This window comes from Bombina bombina, chromosome 5, assembly GCF_027579735.1.
Source record: "Bombina bombina isolate aBomBom1 chromosome 5, aBomBom1.pri, whole genome shotgun sequence".
In the NCBI taxonomy this organism is placed as follows: domain Eukaryota; kingdom Metazoa; phylum Chordata; class Amphibia; order Anura; family Bombinatoridae; genus Bombina; species Bombina bombina.
This window is the reverse complement of record NC_069503.1, coordinates 992,619,343-992,633,963: the sequence shown is the minus strand read 5'-3', so window position 1 is coordinate 992,633,963 and position 14,621 is coordinate 992,619,343. Positions and strand designations below refer to the sequence as shown.

General features: G+C 40.4%; 1 protein-coding gene across 2 annotated transcripts in view; it reads left to right on the top strand.

The window, feature by feature from the left end:
- CFAP418 (cilia and flagella associated protein 418) overlaps positions 1-14,621 on the top strand; it is a 117,175-nt gene that overhangs the window by 37,414 nt on the left and 65,140 nt on the right. For both annotated transcript variants that reach the window (XM_053715223.1, XM_053715222.1), the window contains one exon: positions 7,500-7,565. In XM_053715223.1, coding sequence (XP_053571198.1) covers positions 7,500-7,565 — 66 coding nt within the window. The remainder of the gene's footprint in view (positions 1-7,499; positions 7,566-14,621) is intronic.

Genomic DNA, 14,621 nt, shown 5'->3' with positions numbered 1-14,621 from the left:
AGGGGGCAGACTTTCTCTCTTCGCTCAGGCTTGGGCAAGAGACGTTCCGGATCCCTGGGCACTAGAAATAGTCTCTCAGTACCCCTCAGTACCCAGTATCTTCTAGAATTCAAGGAACTTCCTCCAAGGGGAAGGTTCCACATGTCTCGCTTATCTTCAGACCAGATAAAGAGACAGGCATTCTTACATTGCGTAGGAGACCTATTAAAAATGGGAGTGATAAACCCAGTTCCAACAACGGAACAAGGTCTGGGTTTTTACTCGAATCTGTTTGTAGTTCCCAAAAAAGAGTGAACTTTCAGGTCAATTCTGGATCTAAAAATCCTAAACAAATTCCTCCGAGTTCCATCATTCAAAATGGAAACCATTCGGACAATTTTACCAACGATCCAGGAGGGTCAATATATGACTACCGTGGACTTAAAGGATGCGTACCTGCATATTCCTATCCACAAAGATCATCATCAGTTCCTGAGGTTCACCTTTATGGACAAACATTACCAGTTCGTGGCTCTTCCGTTCGGTTTAGCCACTGCTCCCAGAATTTTCACAAAGGTGCTAGGGTCCCTTCTAGTGGTTCTAAGACCGAGGGGCATTGCTGTAGCACCTTATCTAGACGACATTCTAATCCAAGCGTCGTCTCTTTCCAAAGCAAAGGCTCATACAGACATTGTTCTAGCCTTTCTCAGATCTCACGGGTGGAAGGTGAACGTAGAAAAGAGTTCTCTGTCCCCGTCAACAAGAGTTCCCTTTTTGGGAACAATAATAGATTCTTTAGAAATGAAGATCTTCCTGACAGAGGTCAGAAAGTTAAAGCTTCTAAACGCTTGTCAAGTTCTTCACTCTATTCTTCAGCCTTCCATAGCTCAGTGCATGGAAGTAGTAGGATTGATGTTTGCAGCAATGGATATAGTTCCTTTTGCTCGAATTCATCTAAGACCATTACAACTGTGCATGCTCAATCAGTGGAATAGGGACTATGCAGACTTGTCTCCCCAGATTCAAGTAGACCAGGTAACCAGGGATTCTCTCCGCTGGTGGTTGTCTCACGATCACCTGTCTCAGGGAATGAGTTTCCGCAGACCAGAGTGGGTCATTGTCACGACCGACGCCAGTCTCTTAGGCTGGGGTGCGGTCTGGGAATCTCTGAAAGCTCAAGGTCTATGGTCTCGAGAAGAGTCTCTTCTTCCGATAAACATTTTAGACTGAGAGCGATATTCAATGCGCTCCTGGCGTGGTCTCACCTAGCAAAGGCCAAATTCATAAGGTTCCAGTCGGACAACATGACGACTGTAGCGTACATCAATCATCAGGGGGGAACAAAGAGTTCCTTAGCGATGTGAGAGGTGTCCAAGATCATCAAATGGGCGGAGGATCACTCCTGCCACCTATCTGCAATTCACATCCCAGGAGTGGACAACTGGGAGGCGGATTATTTGAGTCGCCAGACTTTTCATCCGGGGGAGTGGGAACTCCACCCGGAGGTTTTTGCCCAGTTAACTCAACTATGGGGCATTCCAGATATGGATCTGATGGCGTCTCGACAGAACGCCAAGGTTCCTCGATACGGATCCAGATCCAGGGACCCCAAGGCGACACTGGTGGATGCATTAGTGGCGCCTTGGTCGTTCAACCTAGCTTATGTGTTTCCACCGTTCCCTCTCCTTCCCAGGCTTGTAGCCAGGATCAAACATGAGCAGGCCTCTGTGATTCTAATAGCCCCTGCGTGGCCACGCAGGACTTGGTATGCAGACCTGGTGAATATGTCATCGGCTCCACCATGGAAGCTACCTTTGAGGCAGGATCTTCTAGTACAAGGTCCGTTCGAACATCCAAATCTAGTCTCTCTCCAACTGACTGCTTGGAAATTGAACGCTTGATTCTATCTAAGCGTGGGTTTTCAGATTCAGTCATAGATACTCTGGTTCAAGCCAGAAAACCTGTAACTAGGAAGATTTACCATAAGATATGGCAAAAATAAATTCTTTGGTGTGAATCCAAGGGATTCCCTTGGAGTAGAATTAAAATCCCTAGGATACTTTCCTTTCTCCAAGAAGGTCTGGATAAAGGTTTGTCAGCTAGTTCCTTAAAAGGACAGATATCTGCTTTGTCTGTTTTGTTACACAAACGTCTGGCAGCAGTGCCAGATGTACAGGCGTTTGTACAGGCGTTAGTTAGAATCAAGCCTGTTTACAGACCCATCACTCCTCCTTGGAGTCTAAATTTAGTTCTTTCAGTTCTTCAGGGGGTTCCGTTTGAACCCATGCATTCCATAGATATTAAGTTACTATCTTGGAAAGTTCTGTTTTTGGTTGCTATTTCTTCTGCTAGAAGAGTTTCTGAATTATCTGCTTTGCAGTGTACTTCTCCCTATCTGGTATTCCATACAGATAAGGTTGTTTTACGTACCAAGCCTGGTTTTCTTCCAAAGGTCGTTTCCAACAGGATTATTAACCAGGAAATTGTTGTTCCTTCTCTGTGTCCAAATCCAGTTTCAAAGAAGGAGCGCTTGTTACACAATCTAAATGTGGTCCGTGCTTTAAAGTTCTATTAAGAGGCAACAAAGGATTTCAGACAGACATCATCATTGTTTGTTGTGTATTCTGGTAAGAGGAGAGGACAGAAAGCTACTGCTACCTCTCTTTATTTTTGGCTGAAAAGTATCATCCGATTGGCTTACGAGACTGCCGGACGGCAGCCTCCTGAACGAATTACAGCTCATTCTACTAGAGCTGTGGCTTCCTCATGGGCTTTCAAGAATGAGGCTTCTGTTGATCAGATATGTAAGGCAGCGACTTGGTCTTCTCTGCATACTTTTGCCAAATTTTACAAATTCGATACTTATGCTTCTTCGGAGGCTATTTTTAGGAGAAAGGTTTTGCAAGCCGTGGTGCCTTCCGTTAAGGTAACCTGGTTTGCTCCCTCCCTTCATCCGTGTCCTAAAGATTTGGTATTGGTTCCCACAAGTAAGGATGAAGCCGTGGACCGGACACACCAATGTTGGAGAAAACAGAATTTATGTTTACCTGATAAATTTCTTTCTCCAACGGTGTGTCCGGTCCACGGCCCGCCCTGGTTTTTAATCAGGTTTGATGAATTTCTTTCTTTATACACTACAGTCACCACGGCACCCTATAGTTTCTCCCTTTTCTCCTAACCGTCGGTCGAATGACTAGGGGGCGGAGCCAGAGGGGGGGCTATATGGACAGCTCTTGCTGGGTGCTCTCTTTGCCATTTCCTGTAGGGGAAGAGAATATCCCACAAGTAAGGATGAAGCCGTGGACCGGACACACCGTTGGAGAAAGAAATTTATCAGGTAAACATAAATTCTGTTTTCTTGTGGTGGAAGGACAGTCCGTTTTTGACCCTTGGAACCTTTTTTCTTCAGCCTACTTGGACCGTGGTCTCTACAGACGCAAGTTTAACAGGTTGGGGAGCTGTCTGGGAGCCCCAGAGGGTGCAGGGAGTGTGGTCTCCTCAGTAGGCAAGGTTACTCATCAATGTTTTAGAACTTTGTGCGAAAGTTCTAAAACCACCTCCAAAATGAGTTACTGCACATTTCACTGGATCTGTATCTACTTCTTGGGCCTTTAAAAAAATAAGGCTACCTTGGAACAGATTTGTAAAGCTGAAACTTGGTCTTCTCTTCATTCTTTTTCCAAATTTTACTGTTTTGATATTTTATACTTCTTCAGAAGATGATTTTGGCACAAAAGTCCTTCAAGCCACAGTGTCTGGCAAATAGGAACTGCCCTTTATTTGTTCTACCTGTCCTGAACATGGACTCTCATCTTTGGTATTCTATCCCACATGTTATGGACACCCATAAACTTTCCTCATTATACGAAAGACAACAGAATCTATACTTACTGATACATTTTTTTTCTTTTGGAATGAGGAGAGTTCATAGAACCCACCCTATTTTTCTAGAATTTAATGGTGACTGTTCTTATTTGCACTTCTTTACCCTGCTTTTGGTCTTTTCTTCAATTTTTTTCTACCTCTCCCCTCTGCTCGGCTATACGTTAACTGGAGAGGAGTAAAGTTGGGAGGGATTAAAAACTCTTGATCTCCATCTGCTGGCAGGAAGTATATCCCACATGTTATGGACACCCATGGACTCTCCTCATTCTGAAAGAAAGAAATTTATCGGTAAGTATAAATTTTGTTTTTCTTGACATTGGATGATTTTTACTTTATAAAAAACATATTTCTCTTGTTAAGTGTATCCAGTCCACGGATCATCCATTACTTGTGGGATATTCTCCTTCCCAACAGGAAGTTGCAAGAGGATCACCCACAGCAGAGCTGCTATATAGCTCCTCCCCTCACTGCCATATCCAGTCATTCTCTTGCAACTCTCAACAAAGATGGACGTAGTAAGAGGAGAGTGGTGTATTATAGTTAGTCTTTTAACTTCAATCAAAAGTTTGTTATTTTTAAATGGTACCGGAGTGTACTGTTTCATCTCAGGCAGCATTAGAAGAAGAATCTGCCTGTGATTTCTATGATCTTAGCAGAAGTAACTAAGATCCACTGCCGTTCTCACATATTCTGAGGAGTGAAGTAACTTCAGAGGGGGAATGGCGTGCAGGTTTTCCTGCAATAAGGTATGTGCAGTTAACATATTTCTAGGGATGGAATTTGCTAGAAAAATGCTGCTGATACCGGATTAATGTAAGTTAAGCCTTAAATGCAGTGATAGCGACTGGTATCAGGCTTATTAACAGAGATACATACTCTTATAAAAGTGTAATATAAAACGTTTCCTGGCATGTTAATCGTTTTTATATATGTTTGGTGACAAAACTTATTGGGGCCTAGTTTTTTTCCACATGGCTGGCTTGATTTTTGCCTAGTAACAGGCTTTCCACTGTTGCAATATGAGTGGGAAGGGCCTATTTTAGTGCTTTTCTGTGCAGATAAAAATACTGACAGAGACATTCAGCTTCCCTCTGCATGATACAGGACATCTCTGAAGGGTTCAAAAGGCTTCAAAGTCGTGTTTGAGGAGGGTAACAATCACAGTAGACTGTGGCAGTTGTTGTGACTGTGTTTAAAAAACGTTTTTGTCATTTATTATTCTGTTTTTGTTATTAAGGGGTTAATCATCCTTTTGCAAGTGGGTGCAATGCTCTGCTGACTTGTTACATACACTGTAAATATTTTGTTAGTGTAACTGCCTTTTTTCACTGTTATTTCAAATGTTGTCAAATTTGTTTCTCTTAAAGGCACAGTAACGTTTTTTTATATTGCTTGTTAACTTGCTTTAAATTGTTTTCCAAGCTTGGTAGTCTCATTGCTAGTCTGTAAAAACATGTCTGAAACAGAGGATACTTGTTCATTATGTTTAAAAGCCATGGTGGAGCCCCATAGGAGTCTCGGAGTTATCTGCCTTACATTATGATTCTCCTTATCTGATCTTTCATTCAGATAAAGTTGTTCTGCGTACAATACCTGGGTTTTTACCTAAGGTGGTTTCTAACAAGAATATCAATCAAGAGATTGTTGTTCCATCATTATGTCCTAATCCTTCTTCAAAGAAGGAACGTCTTTTGCATAATCTAGACGTAGTCCGTGCCTTGAAGTTTTACTTACAGGCTACTAAAGATTTTCGCCAAACATCTAACCTGTTTGTTGTTTACTCTGGACAGAGGAGAGGTCAGAAGGCCTTGGCAACCTCTTTCTTTTTGGCTTCGGAGTATAATCCGTTTAGCCTATGAGACTGCTGGACAGCAGCCTCCTGAAAGGATTACAGCTCATTCTACTAGAGCTGTGGCTTCCACCTGGGCCTTTAAAAATGAGGCCTCTGTTGAACAGATTTGCAAGGCTGCAACTTGGTCTTCCCTTCATACTTTTTCCAAATTTTCCAAATTTGATACTTTTGCTTCTTCAGAGGCTGTTTTTGGGAGAAAGGTTCTACAGGCAGTGGTTCCTTCCGTTTAAGTTCCTGCCTTGTCCCTCCCATCATCCGTGTACTTTAGCTTTGGTATTGGTATCCCACAAGTAATGGATGATCCATGGACTGGATACACTTAACAAGAGAAAACATAATTTATGCTTACCTGATAAATTTATTTCTCTTGTAGTGTATCCAGTCCACGGCCCGCCCTGTCCTTTTCAGGCAGGTCTAAATTTTAATTAAACTACAGTCACCACTGCACCCTATGGTTTCTCCTTTCTCGGCTTGTTTCGGTCGAATGACTGGATATGGCAGTGAGGGGAGGAGCTATATAGCAGCTCTGCTGTGGGTGATCCTCTTGCAACTTCCTGTTGGGAAGGAGAATATCCCACAAGTAATGGATGATCCGTGGACTGGATACACTACAAGAGAAATAAATTTATCAGGTAAGCATAAATTATGTTTTTTAAGATCAGCTAGATTTTTGTATTATTAATTTTACTGTTTCAAAGATGTATAATCTCCTTGTGGGAATGATGCTAAGGAGTATTATGAGTATAAAACATTGGTATAGTATTTGTAATGTTGCCATAATGAGGATTTGTGACTGTATGCAGTATCCAGTATGGTATATGCAGTCCTTTTCCTACTTGCTTGATTTTTAGAAAAGAGTGCTTCCTTCTTGAAATATGACAGGTTAGTGTGATTCTGATAGCTATTGATAAAAGGAGAAAAAAAACATCATGACATTGTGATTGAGACTGGAGGGGTATTGATTTTGGACATCTCATGTCAAAAGGATGCTGAATACTTTATGAATGTATGAGGCAGAGGAGAGCAGACACTGTGTCAGAACTTTATTCTCTGATGTACGAGCATAATACAAGTAGCCCACCCAGAGGCAGTACTTTTTTTTCACTTTCTGCGATTAGAATTTTATTTTTAGTGAGAACGTTTTTGCAGGTCATTGTTAAATAAAATTCATTTTTGAATTAGGCAGTTACACTAAAGCACCAGTTCAATTGCAATGTGTTGGTTAACTGGAGAATAAAGCAATTTTTAAAGTTTAAAATAGTGCAGTAGTTATAAATTGAATTGCAAATTAGCTGCAGACAAAAAAAAAATCTTGGTCTAACATAGAAATGTAGTAATAAAAAGGTGCATTGCTCATACGAAAGTCTTACATTACAAATCACAGTTTTGCAGACTGGGGTTAAAAAAAATCCCTGAGAGCCAGTCAGTAATCAATGCACTACTGCTTTGCAGCACTACTCCATATTTGACTGTTCCCGTCAAACAGCACTTTGCTCTGGATGCATTGTGTTGAGGAAACCGTACACAGTGCAGCCAGAGCACAGCTCTCTTTGAAGAGAACAGCCTGATGTGGAACAGCACAGCAAAGTTAAAACGCTAAAAATTTCTGCATGTGTCCCATTCTTTCTGCAGACATGCTGCATCTTCTGCGATGGTATCTCAGATCACAGCAAGTTCTGCCTTGGGGGTAGCCCAGAAATAAAATGATGAACAAAAAATCATCATTGCTAGGAGATACAGTAATGACTAATATATTTAATCTGTTTTATTATTTTTGTCGTAGATGTAGCCCAGTATATGCTGGTGGAAACAGCTTACCATTTGGCATTGCTACAGTTATATCTGAAAGGTATGTTTTTGTGTTGTTTTTCTTTTTTATTGTTTACTTTAAGGAAAATTAGAAATGTTTATGCTGGAATTTCAGTGTTTACTTAAAAAACAAACAGAAGTTAGTAGGCATGTGCAGAGGTTTCAGATGCCATTGAATGCAGAAGAAGATGGCCAATTGTGGCTTTCGTCTCTTTTCAGGGCGGGATTTCTGCCTATGAAAATGCAACACACTAATATCTGGATTTGCACAGATCTTATAGTGTTACACTTTTACAAGAAGGCAATCGGCCATCTTCTTCTGCATTTGGAGGCATCTGAAACCTCCAAATGGATATGCCTAGCAGTGAGGAAGGATAAAAAGAAAACATTATTGCTTTGAAATAGACATTTTCCTTGATTTGATTTCTAGTTAGAACATGTAGTATTTCCTTTTGGATTATTTCCTAAAAAACACCCTTCTTTCTTTTGTGCTTACTAATTACATAATCCAATTTTGTAAGAGTTTTTTTTGTTAAAAGCCAACCAACTTTGAACTGTGGAGGTACCTATTCAACAAATCGTGTTTTGCTTACGTTACCATTTTTTACCGGAAAAAATACTGATTAGCAGTAATGATGTTAATCTAAAACTGTTATCATCTTATGTCTGGAGGATTTCCATTGCCCCTTATAAAAGTAATTGACATACAAAATGAGATCAGATACTGAAATGTACACAGCTATATGGGAAATAATGTTAATCAGTTTAAACATATACAGTTCATAATACAAGCTCAACTCAAAGACTATTTACTTAAAGTACAATATGTCCATTAAACACAAGTTATGTATTCAATTGCTAATACACTATCAACCTATTTCTTATTTGTTTCTATTTCTTTTTTTTTTTTTAAATACAGATTGCTATTTACAAATTACATTTATACATGAACGTAATATCTAGTCTACACATCTTACTTTTGCATTAAAGCTCTCTGGGTCTGTCAGTCCCTAATGAGAATAAGTAAAAAGGAGTTTTAGACTGAAAGTTCTTGTGTGTCACCAAGAAGTGCTTCTTGCATTTCTGGAAGAAGAGTGACAAAAGCATTGTGTTAGTACTCAATTAAATACAACTATTATTCACTTTTGACTCTTTAATTTGTCGAGTCCTTTAGTGTTTAAATCCAGTGAGCCATGGCTTTGAAAATTTAAATTGATTTTTTATTTTTTTGTTTAGATTTATGTCTAGAAATAACACCATGCACAAGTTTAAAGGATTATTATTATTATTATCATTTATTTGTATAGAGCCGCAAATTCTGTAGCGCTGGGTACACAGATAGGTGTATACAATGACAAGGATTTGTGATAAGGTACAAAAACATAACAGACTAAACAAATCTGGTACAAGAGGTAGAGGTCGCTGCACCGGAGAGCTTACAGTCTACAGGTTGAGGGTGTAGAGACATAAGATTTGGGGGTGCTTGCCACATGGATTGTAGATGCAGCTGCAGCATGTGAGTCAAGACAGTTCATTAATTATTTAACATAGGATGAAAAACTGAAGAGAGATGGTAAGCCTCTCTGAATAGGTGTGTTTTCAAAGAGCATCTGAAGCTCTTATGGAGCAGGGTAGAGAGTAGCAGAGGACTCTTGTAGGCGGGAGTGGGATGTAGAGATAATAGTAGTGGAGAGACATAGGTCACAGGTTGTTCAAAGAGGACGGGATGGGGAATTTTTGCAGATAAGAGAGAAAATATAGTTGGGAGTGAGGCTGTTGAGTGCTTCTGGAGTCTATGGGGAGCCAGTGTAGAGACTGGCAGAGCATCTGATGTAGATTTCCGACTTAGGTGAATGAGTCTAGCTTAGCATTCATAATAGATTGGAGGGAGGAGGGGCGATATATGTCAATGCATGACAAAATGAGGGAATGAATTAGAATTTTTGTAGTTTTTTTGAGTAAGGAAATTATGAATTCTGTAAATGTTGCGTAGGTGTGCACAGCAGGATTTGGTAAGTGCTTGTATATGTTGAGTTAGTAATCTTGTTGAGTAAAGAGAGAGAGATATCAGGAAAGGAAAGATAGATTTGGGTACCATCGGCCTATAAGTGGTACTGGAACCCAAATGAGGAGGAGATCCTTCCAAGGGAGGATGTATAGAGAAAAAAAAGCAAGGGACCCAAGACAGAGCCTTACGGTACTTCAACTGAGAGAGGCAAAGGATCAGAGGATATGCTGTTAAAGGAAACTGAAACAAGTAGTTTAAAAGATATATGAAGCAAACCAGGATGCCAAATGAATGTAGGATTTTTACTATAAGAGGATGGTCAACTGTGTTAAAAGCAGCAGATAGGTCCAGAAGAATTAGTAAGGAGTAGTGTCCCTTTGCTTTAGCTGATAACAGATAATTTTTTACTTTAGTGAGAGCGGTTTCTGTTGAGTGTTTAGAGCGGAAACCAGATTGTAGTGGATCAAGTAAGGAGTTAGTTGAGAGAAATTGAGTTAGTTGATTTATAGACCAGTCATTCCAATAATTTGGAAGCAAAGAGGAGGAGACCGGCTGATAGTTAGAAGGGGGGAAGGGTCAAGCAAGGGCTTTTTTAGGACTGGTGTGATTGATGCATACTTGAATGTATCAGTAAATGTGCCAGCGGTGAGAGACTGGTTAAAGAGATGTGTTAGGGCAGGGATAGTGAAGTAGAGAGAGAAGGAAGAAGTCATGAAGGAACAGGATCAAGCTGAAGATAGGAGTATGGAGACTTCTTCCTCCGTTACAGGAGGAGAGTAGCAGAGTTTTTTGTTAGTAGGGTAGGAGGACTGGGTTTGATCTTATTTTTTAAGTGACCATGCGTAACTTAAGACATGAGAGAAGAAATAGACTTGCTTGGCTAGGCTGAGGGCAGAGTTGTATGACTTAACCCTTTGAGTGCTAAGCACTTTCCCACCTGGGTGCTAAGCTTTTTTTAAGCTTTTTTTTTTTTTTTTAACTTTTTATTTTTTGAAAAAAAAAATGTTTTAACTCCCCCCCCCCAGATACCCAAGACTTACACTGTTGGAAAGGTTATGCGATAATGGTCTTGGGGGTCTGTAGCTGCTTAGATGCCTGAGATACAGGCTTCTAAGCAGCATGCCCCCTGCTCCTATACTTTTACATTTTTAAGTATAAATAAAGTTACACGGTGCCTCATCACGTCGTTGCGCGTGACGTCACCGCGAATAATGTGAAGCCCTTGTGATGCCTGTCAGTATGCAGGCCCGATCGCCGGGGTAGGAGCGAGTGGAAGCCTCCAGATCTCCCTCAAGGTGGGAAAGTGTTAGCCACGGCTCTTAGCCGTCGTTGGCACCAGAGTGGGAAACTTTGCGACGGCTCAGAGCCGTCATTAGCACTCAAGGGGTTAAAGGGACAGTCAAGTCCAAAGATAACTTTCATGATTCAAATAGGGCATGTGATTTTAAACAACTTTCCAATTTACTTGTATCACCAATTTTGCTTTGTTCTCTTGGTATTCTTAGTTGAAAGCTAAACCTAGGAGGTTCATATGCTAATGTCTTAGACCTTGAAGGCCGCCTCTAATCTAAATGCATTTTGACAGTTTTTCACCACTAGAGGGCGTTAGTTCATGTGTTTCATATAGATAACAAGTCTGTCAAAGAACTGAAATAAGGGGGCAGTCTGCAGAGGCTTAGATACAAGGTAATTACAGAGGTAAAATGTGTATTATTATAACTGTGTTAGTTATGCAAAACTGGGGAATGGGTAACTAAGGTATTATCTATCTTTTAAAACAACAAAAATTCTGGTGTTGACTGTCCCTTTTTAAGGATGAATTTATAATTCAGGAAATCAGCATGTGTGGGTGATTTCCTCCATTGCCGTTTAGCAGCCCTTGAACATCACTGAAGATATCCGGTATCTTTGGTGTGCCACGGTTGAGGGGGTGAAGGAATGCAGTGGAAGGTACTGTGTGGAGACAGAAGAATGCCTACTCCCCCTCCTTTTATGTCTTCTGTCAAACACGACCAAGGAACAGCACCCGGGAAACCGAAAAGGACTCGGCAGACTCTTCATATGACATCAAATCATTTAATAAGCACCCAAAGTAAAAGAGTACATCAAGGCAAAAGAGCAGGTCAAAAGACTTTATGTCTCTCAGGGGTATGGGATAATGGTGATTAATTAGTGAGGGGGAGGGTAGTTATAGAGTATATATGGAGATAGCCTTCATTTGTTAGTTACAGGTCACTGATGAAGTATAATATGTGATTACCACGAAACATGTTTGACCTTGCTCTTTTGCGTTCATGTACTCTGTTACTTTCAGTGCTTATTAAATCATTTGATGTCATATGAAGAGTCTGCCGAGTCCTTTTCGGTTTCCCGGGTGTTGTTCCTTGGTCGTGTTTGATATTTGTGTTTGGCGTTGGTGGAGCGCTTCAGTGTGAACTAGCACCGGTGACGTTGTCTTCCTGGGACCGTTCCCCCTTGGCGTGCAGTTGCGGAAGCGTGAAGACGACTGTGTTTTTCAAATTGGGCTGAGCACCGCTGCATGGGAGATGTTTCTTGGAGCGCTGCTCTCTGGTCATTGAATTTTTATGTCTTCTGGCCTGGGAGTGTGACTTTAGTGCAGGCTGCCAAAGGATAGAGAGGCTACAGCAGTTGTGTTAGAGGAGGAGAGCCAAGATTCTGTGAGGAGTAACAGGTTAAGTGATCGTGAAATAAATAGGTCATGAACAGATCTGAGCTTATTGCATACAGGACGTGCATTCCAAAGGGAACAAGAGTATTGCGGGATATTAACAGAAGTAGGAAAGTCTAAATTTAACTTGCATGATACTTTGACACTTTTTAAAATTAATTTCTATTTTAAAATGTGGTTTGTTCTTTTCGCATCTTGTTGAAAAAGAATATGCACATATCCTACACTAGTGGGAGCTAGCTGCTGATTGGTGCCTGCACACATTTTGTCTCTTGTGACTGGCTAACTTGATGTGTTCAGCTAGCTGTCTCTAGTGCAATGTTGTTCCTTCCCCAAAGGATAACAAGAGAATTAAGAAAATTTGATAATAGAAGTAAATTGGAAAGTGGATTGAAATCGTATTTTCTATCCGAATAAGGAAATGGGGTTTCCTATCCTATTCATAAATAATGTGTGGCTAGAAATCTCTATGTTCTGGGCGGCTCCTACATTGAATATTAATTTGTGAACCTCTGGGTAAGTTTCAACATTTATCATTTTCACCTCAGTGCATGATATGATTAGATGACAGAGATACACACTCTGCTTAGTTCACTTGCACTCATTTCCACTAACTGGGATACCACTAATATTATAAGCAGTCTAGGTAGCAAGGTCCTGTTATCCTTTTGTCCCAGTCTGTCTTCCCTATCTCATCTTTATTTATTGTACCCTACAGAAGCTGTTGGTACATTACCATTAAAGATGATATAACAATGAGATCTGATGGCTCAGTTTTCTCAGCTTCATGAACAGTGTTTTCTATCCATTCGGCTTCCTAATGTCCTGTCTTTTATAGACTGTGTGTATGATGATGCACAAGGATTTGTATAGTGCAAAACATCTTTATAATCATCATATACTTTTGATGAAGTAAGCAATTAACCCCTTCTGGGAATTGCAGAGGAAAACATGCCCAAAGTACCAGGTACTTTTTTTTTTTTAGCATTTTCTATCACTCCATTTAAACAAAAGTAGAGTCTTTTGTTTTTTTTATTTACCTATGATATATATAAATTTAAATAAAAAGAACTTTCAGTGGATACGTTCCAACTAGCTATTTATTCACAAAATTAAGAAATTATTGTTAAATTATCAAACAAAAAAGATTACCACATTCCACAAAAAAAACCTGTAGCTTTTATTGGCATCCTCTTTTTCAAAGGAATATAATTTTTTCCATAATGCAGGGAGAGTCCATGACGATATTCCTTACTGTTAGGAAATACAACACCTGGCCACCAGGAAGAGGCAAAGACACCCCAGCCAAAGGCTTACATGTCCCTCCCACTTCCCCCATCCCCAGTCATTCTTTACTTTCGTCACTAAAGGAGGATGGCAGAGAAGTGTCAGAAGATTCGGATAGTCCTTAAATGGGTATGTTCCCTTCAAGAAAGGACTGGAGTTTTAAGTAATCATATAAACCTCTCAGTGAGAGTATTGATGAAAGTTAGAGTCTGGAGATGCAGGGAAAGTTTTTCTGCGAAGCGATCCAGAAAGTATCTAACAGCAACTAGGCAATCAGTGTTAATGGGTTACACTGCTTGCCTTTCCACAATCAGGTCCCTGTCAGAACACCACAGCAAGGCTGTTACACTTGTGAGACTGTATCTGTTCCACACCATAGATCCTGGAGGGTAAGTCCGCTTTATTTTACTATTTAGCAGGGACTCCTGTTATTAGGGTCACAGTGTGACTCCTCTTAACCTCAATAAGATCAAATATCTCTTTGATTTCAGAGATGAATTTGGAACAGTTTGGGGATATATATTTATTTTTATATATGTACTGCCTTGTTCTTTACAGAACACTTTGTGATGGTTTGGGCTCAATTCGACTGCATACTTTTTTGGCAATGGAACAGACAGCTTTCACTTTTGTTTTTGTGAGTTGCGCATCTTCTATTAGCTTTGCACGCTTTTTCTTATAGCAGGGGAGGTCCCTTCTTGCGCACCACGTAATCAGATGCAGCTCTTTACGTTTTCCTTGCGTTCCTACTGCTGGAACTCTGGCAATCTTACAGAGAGCGTCCTATAACTGTCTGGGTCTAGGAGGTGGTGAGTGCCCCAGCCATTGGGGTTATAAAGGTGCCTCTTTTTATGAATACAAAAACAAATTTGTCCTAGAGGAATTGTTGTTTACATTTTTCCCTTACTGTGGGATTGCATCTTCAGCAATGGAGGACTCTGATAATATGTTAGAAAGTTCTGCACCTTCTATTATAAATAATAATACCTGTTTATATTGTGAGGAGGCAGTGTTTTGTCCACCTGCTCAATTTTGTTCCAATTGCCTGGGTATCGTTCTAAAGTCTAGGAAGGGAGTTAAATCTGCTAATTCCCCTAGCATAATTAGTCCCT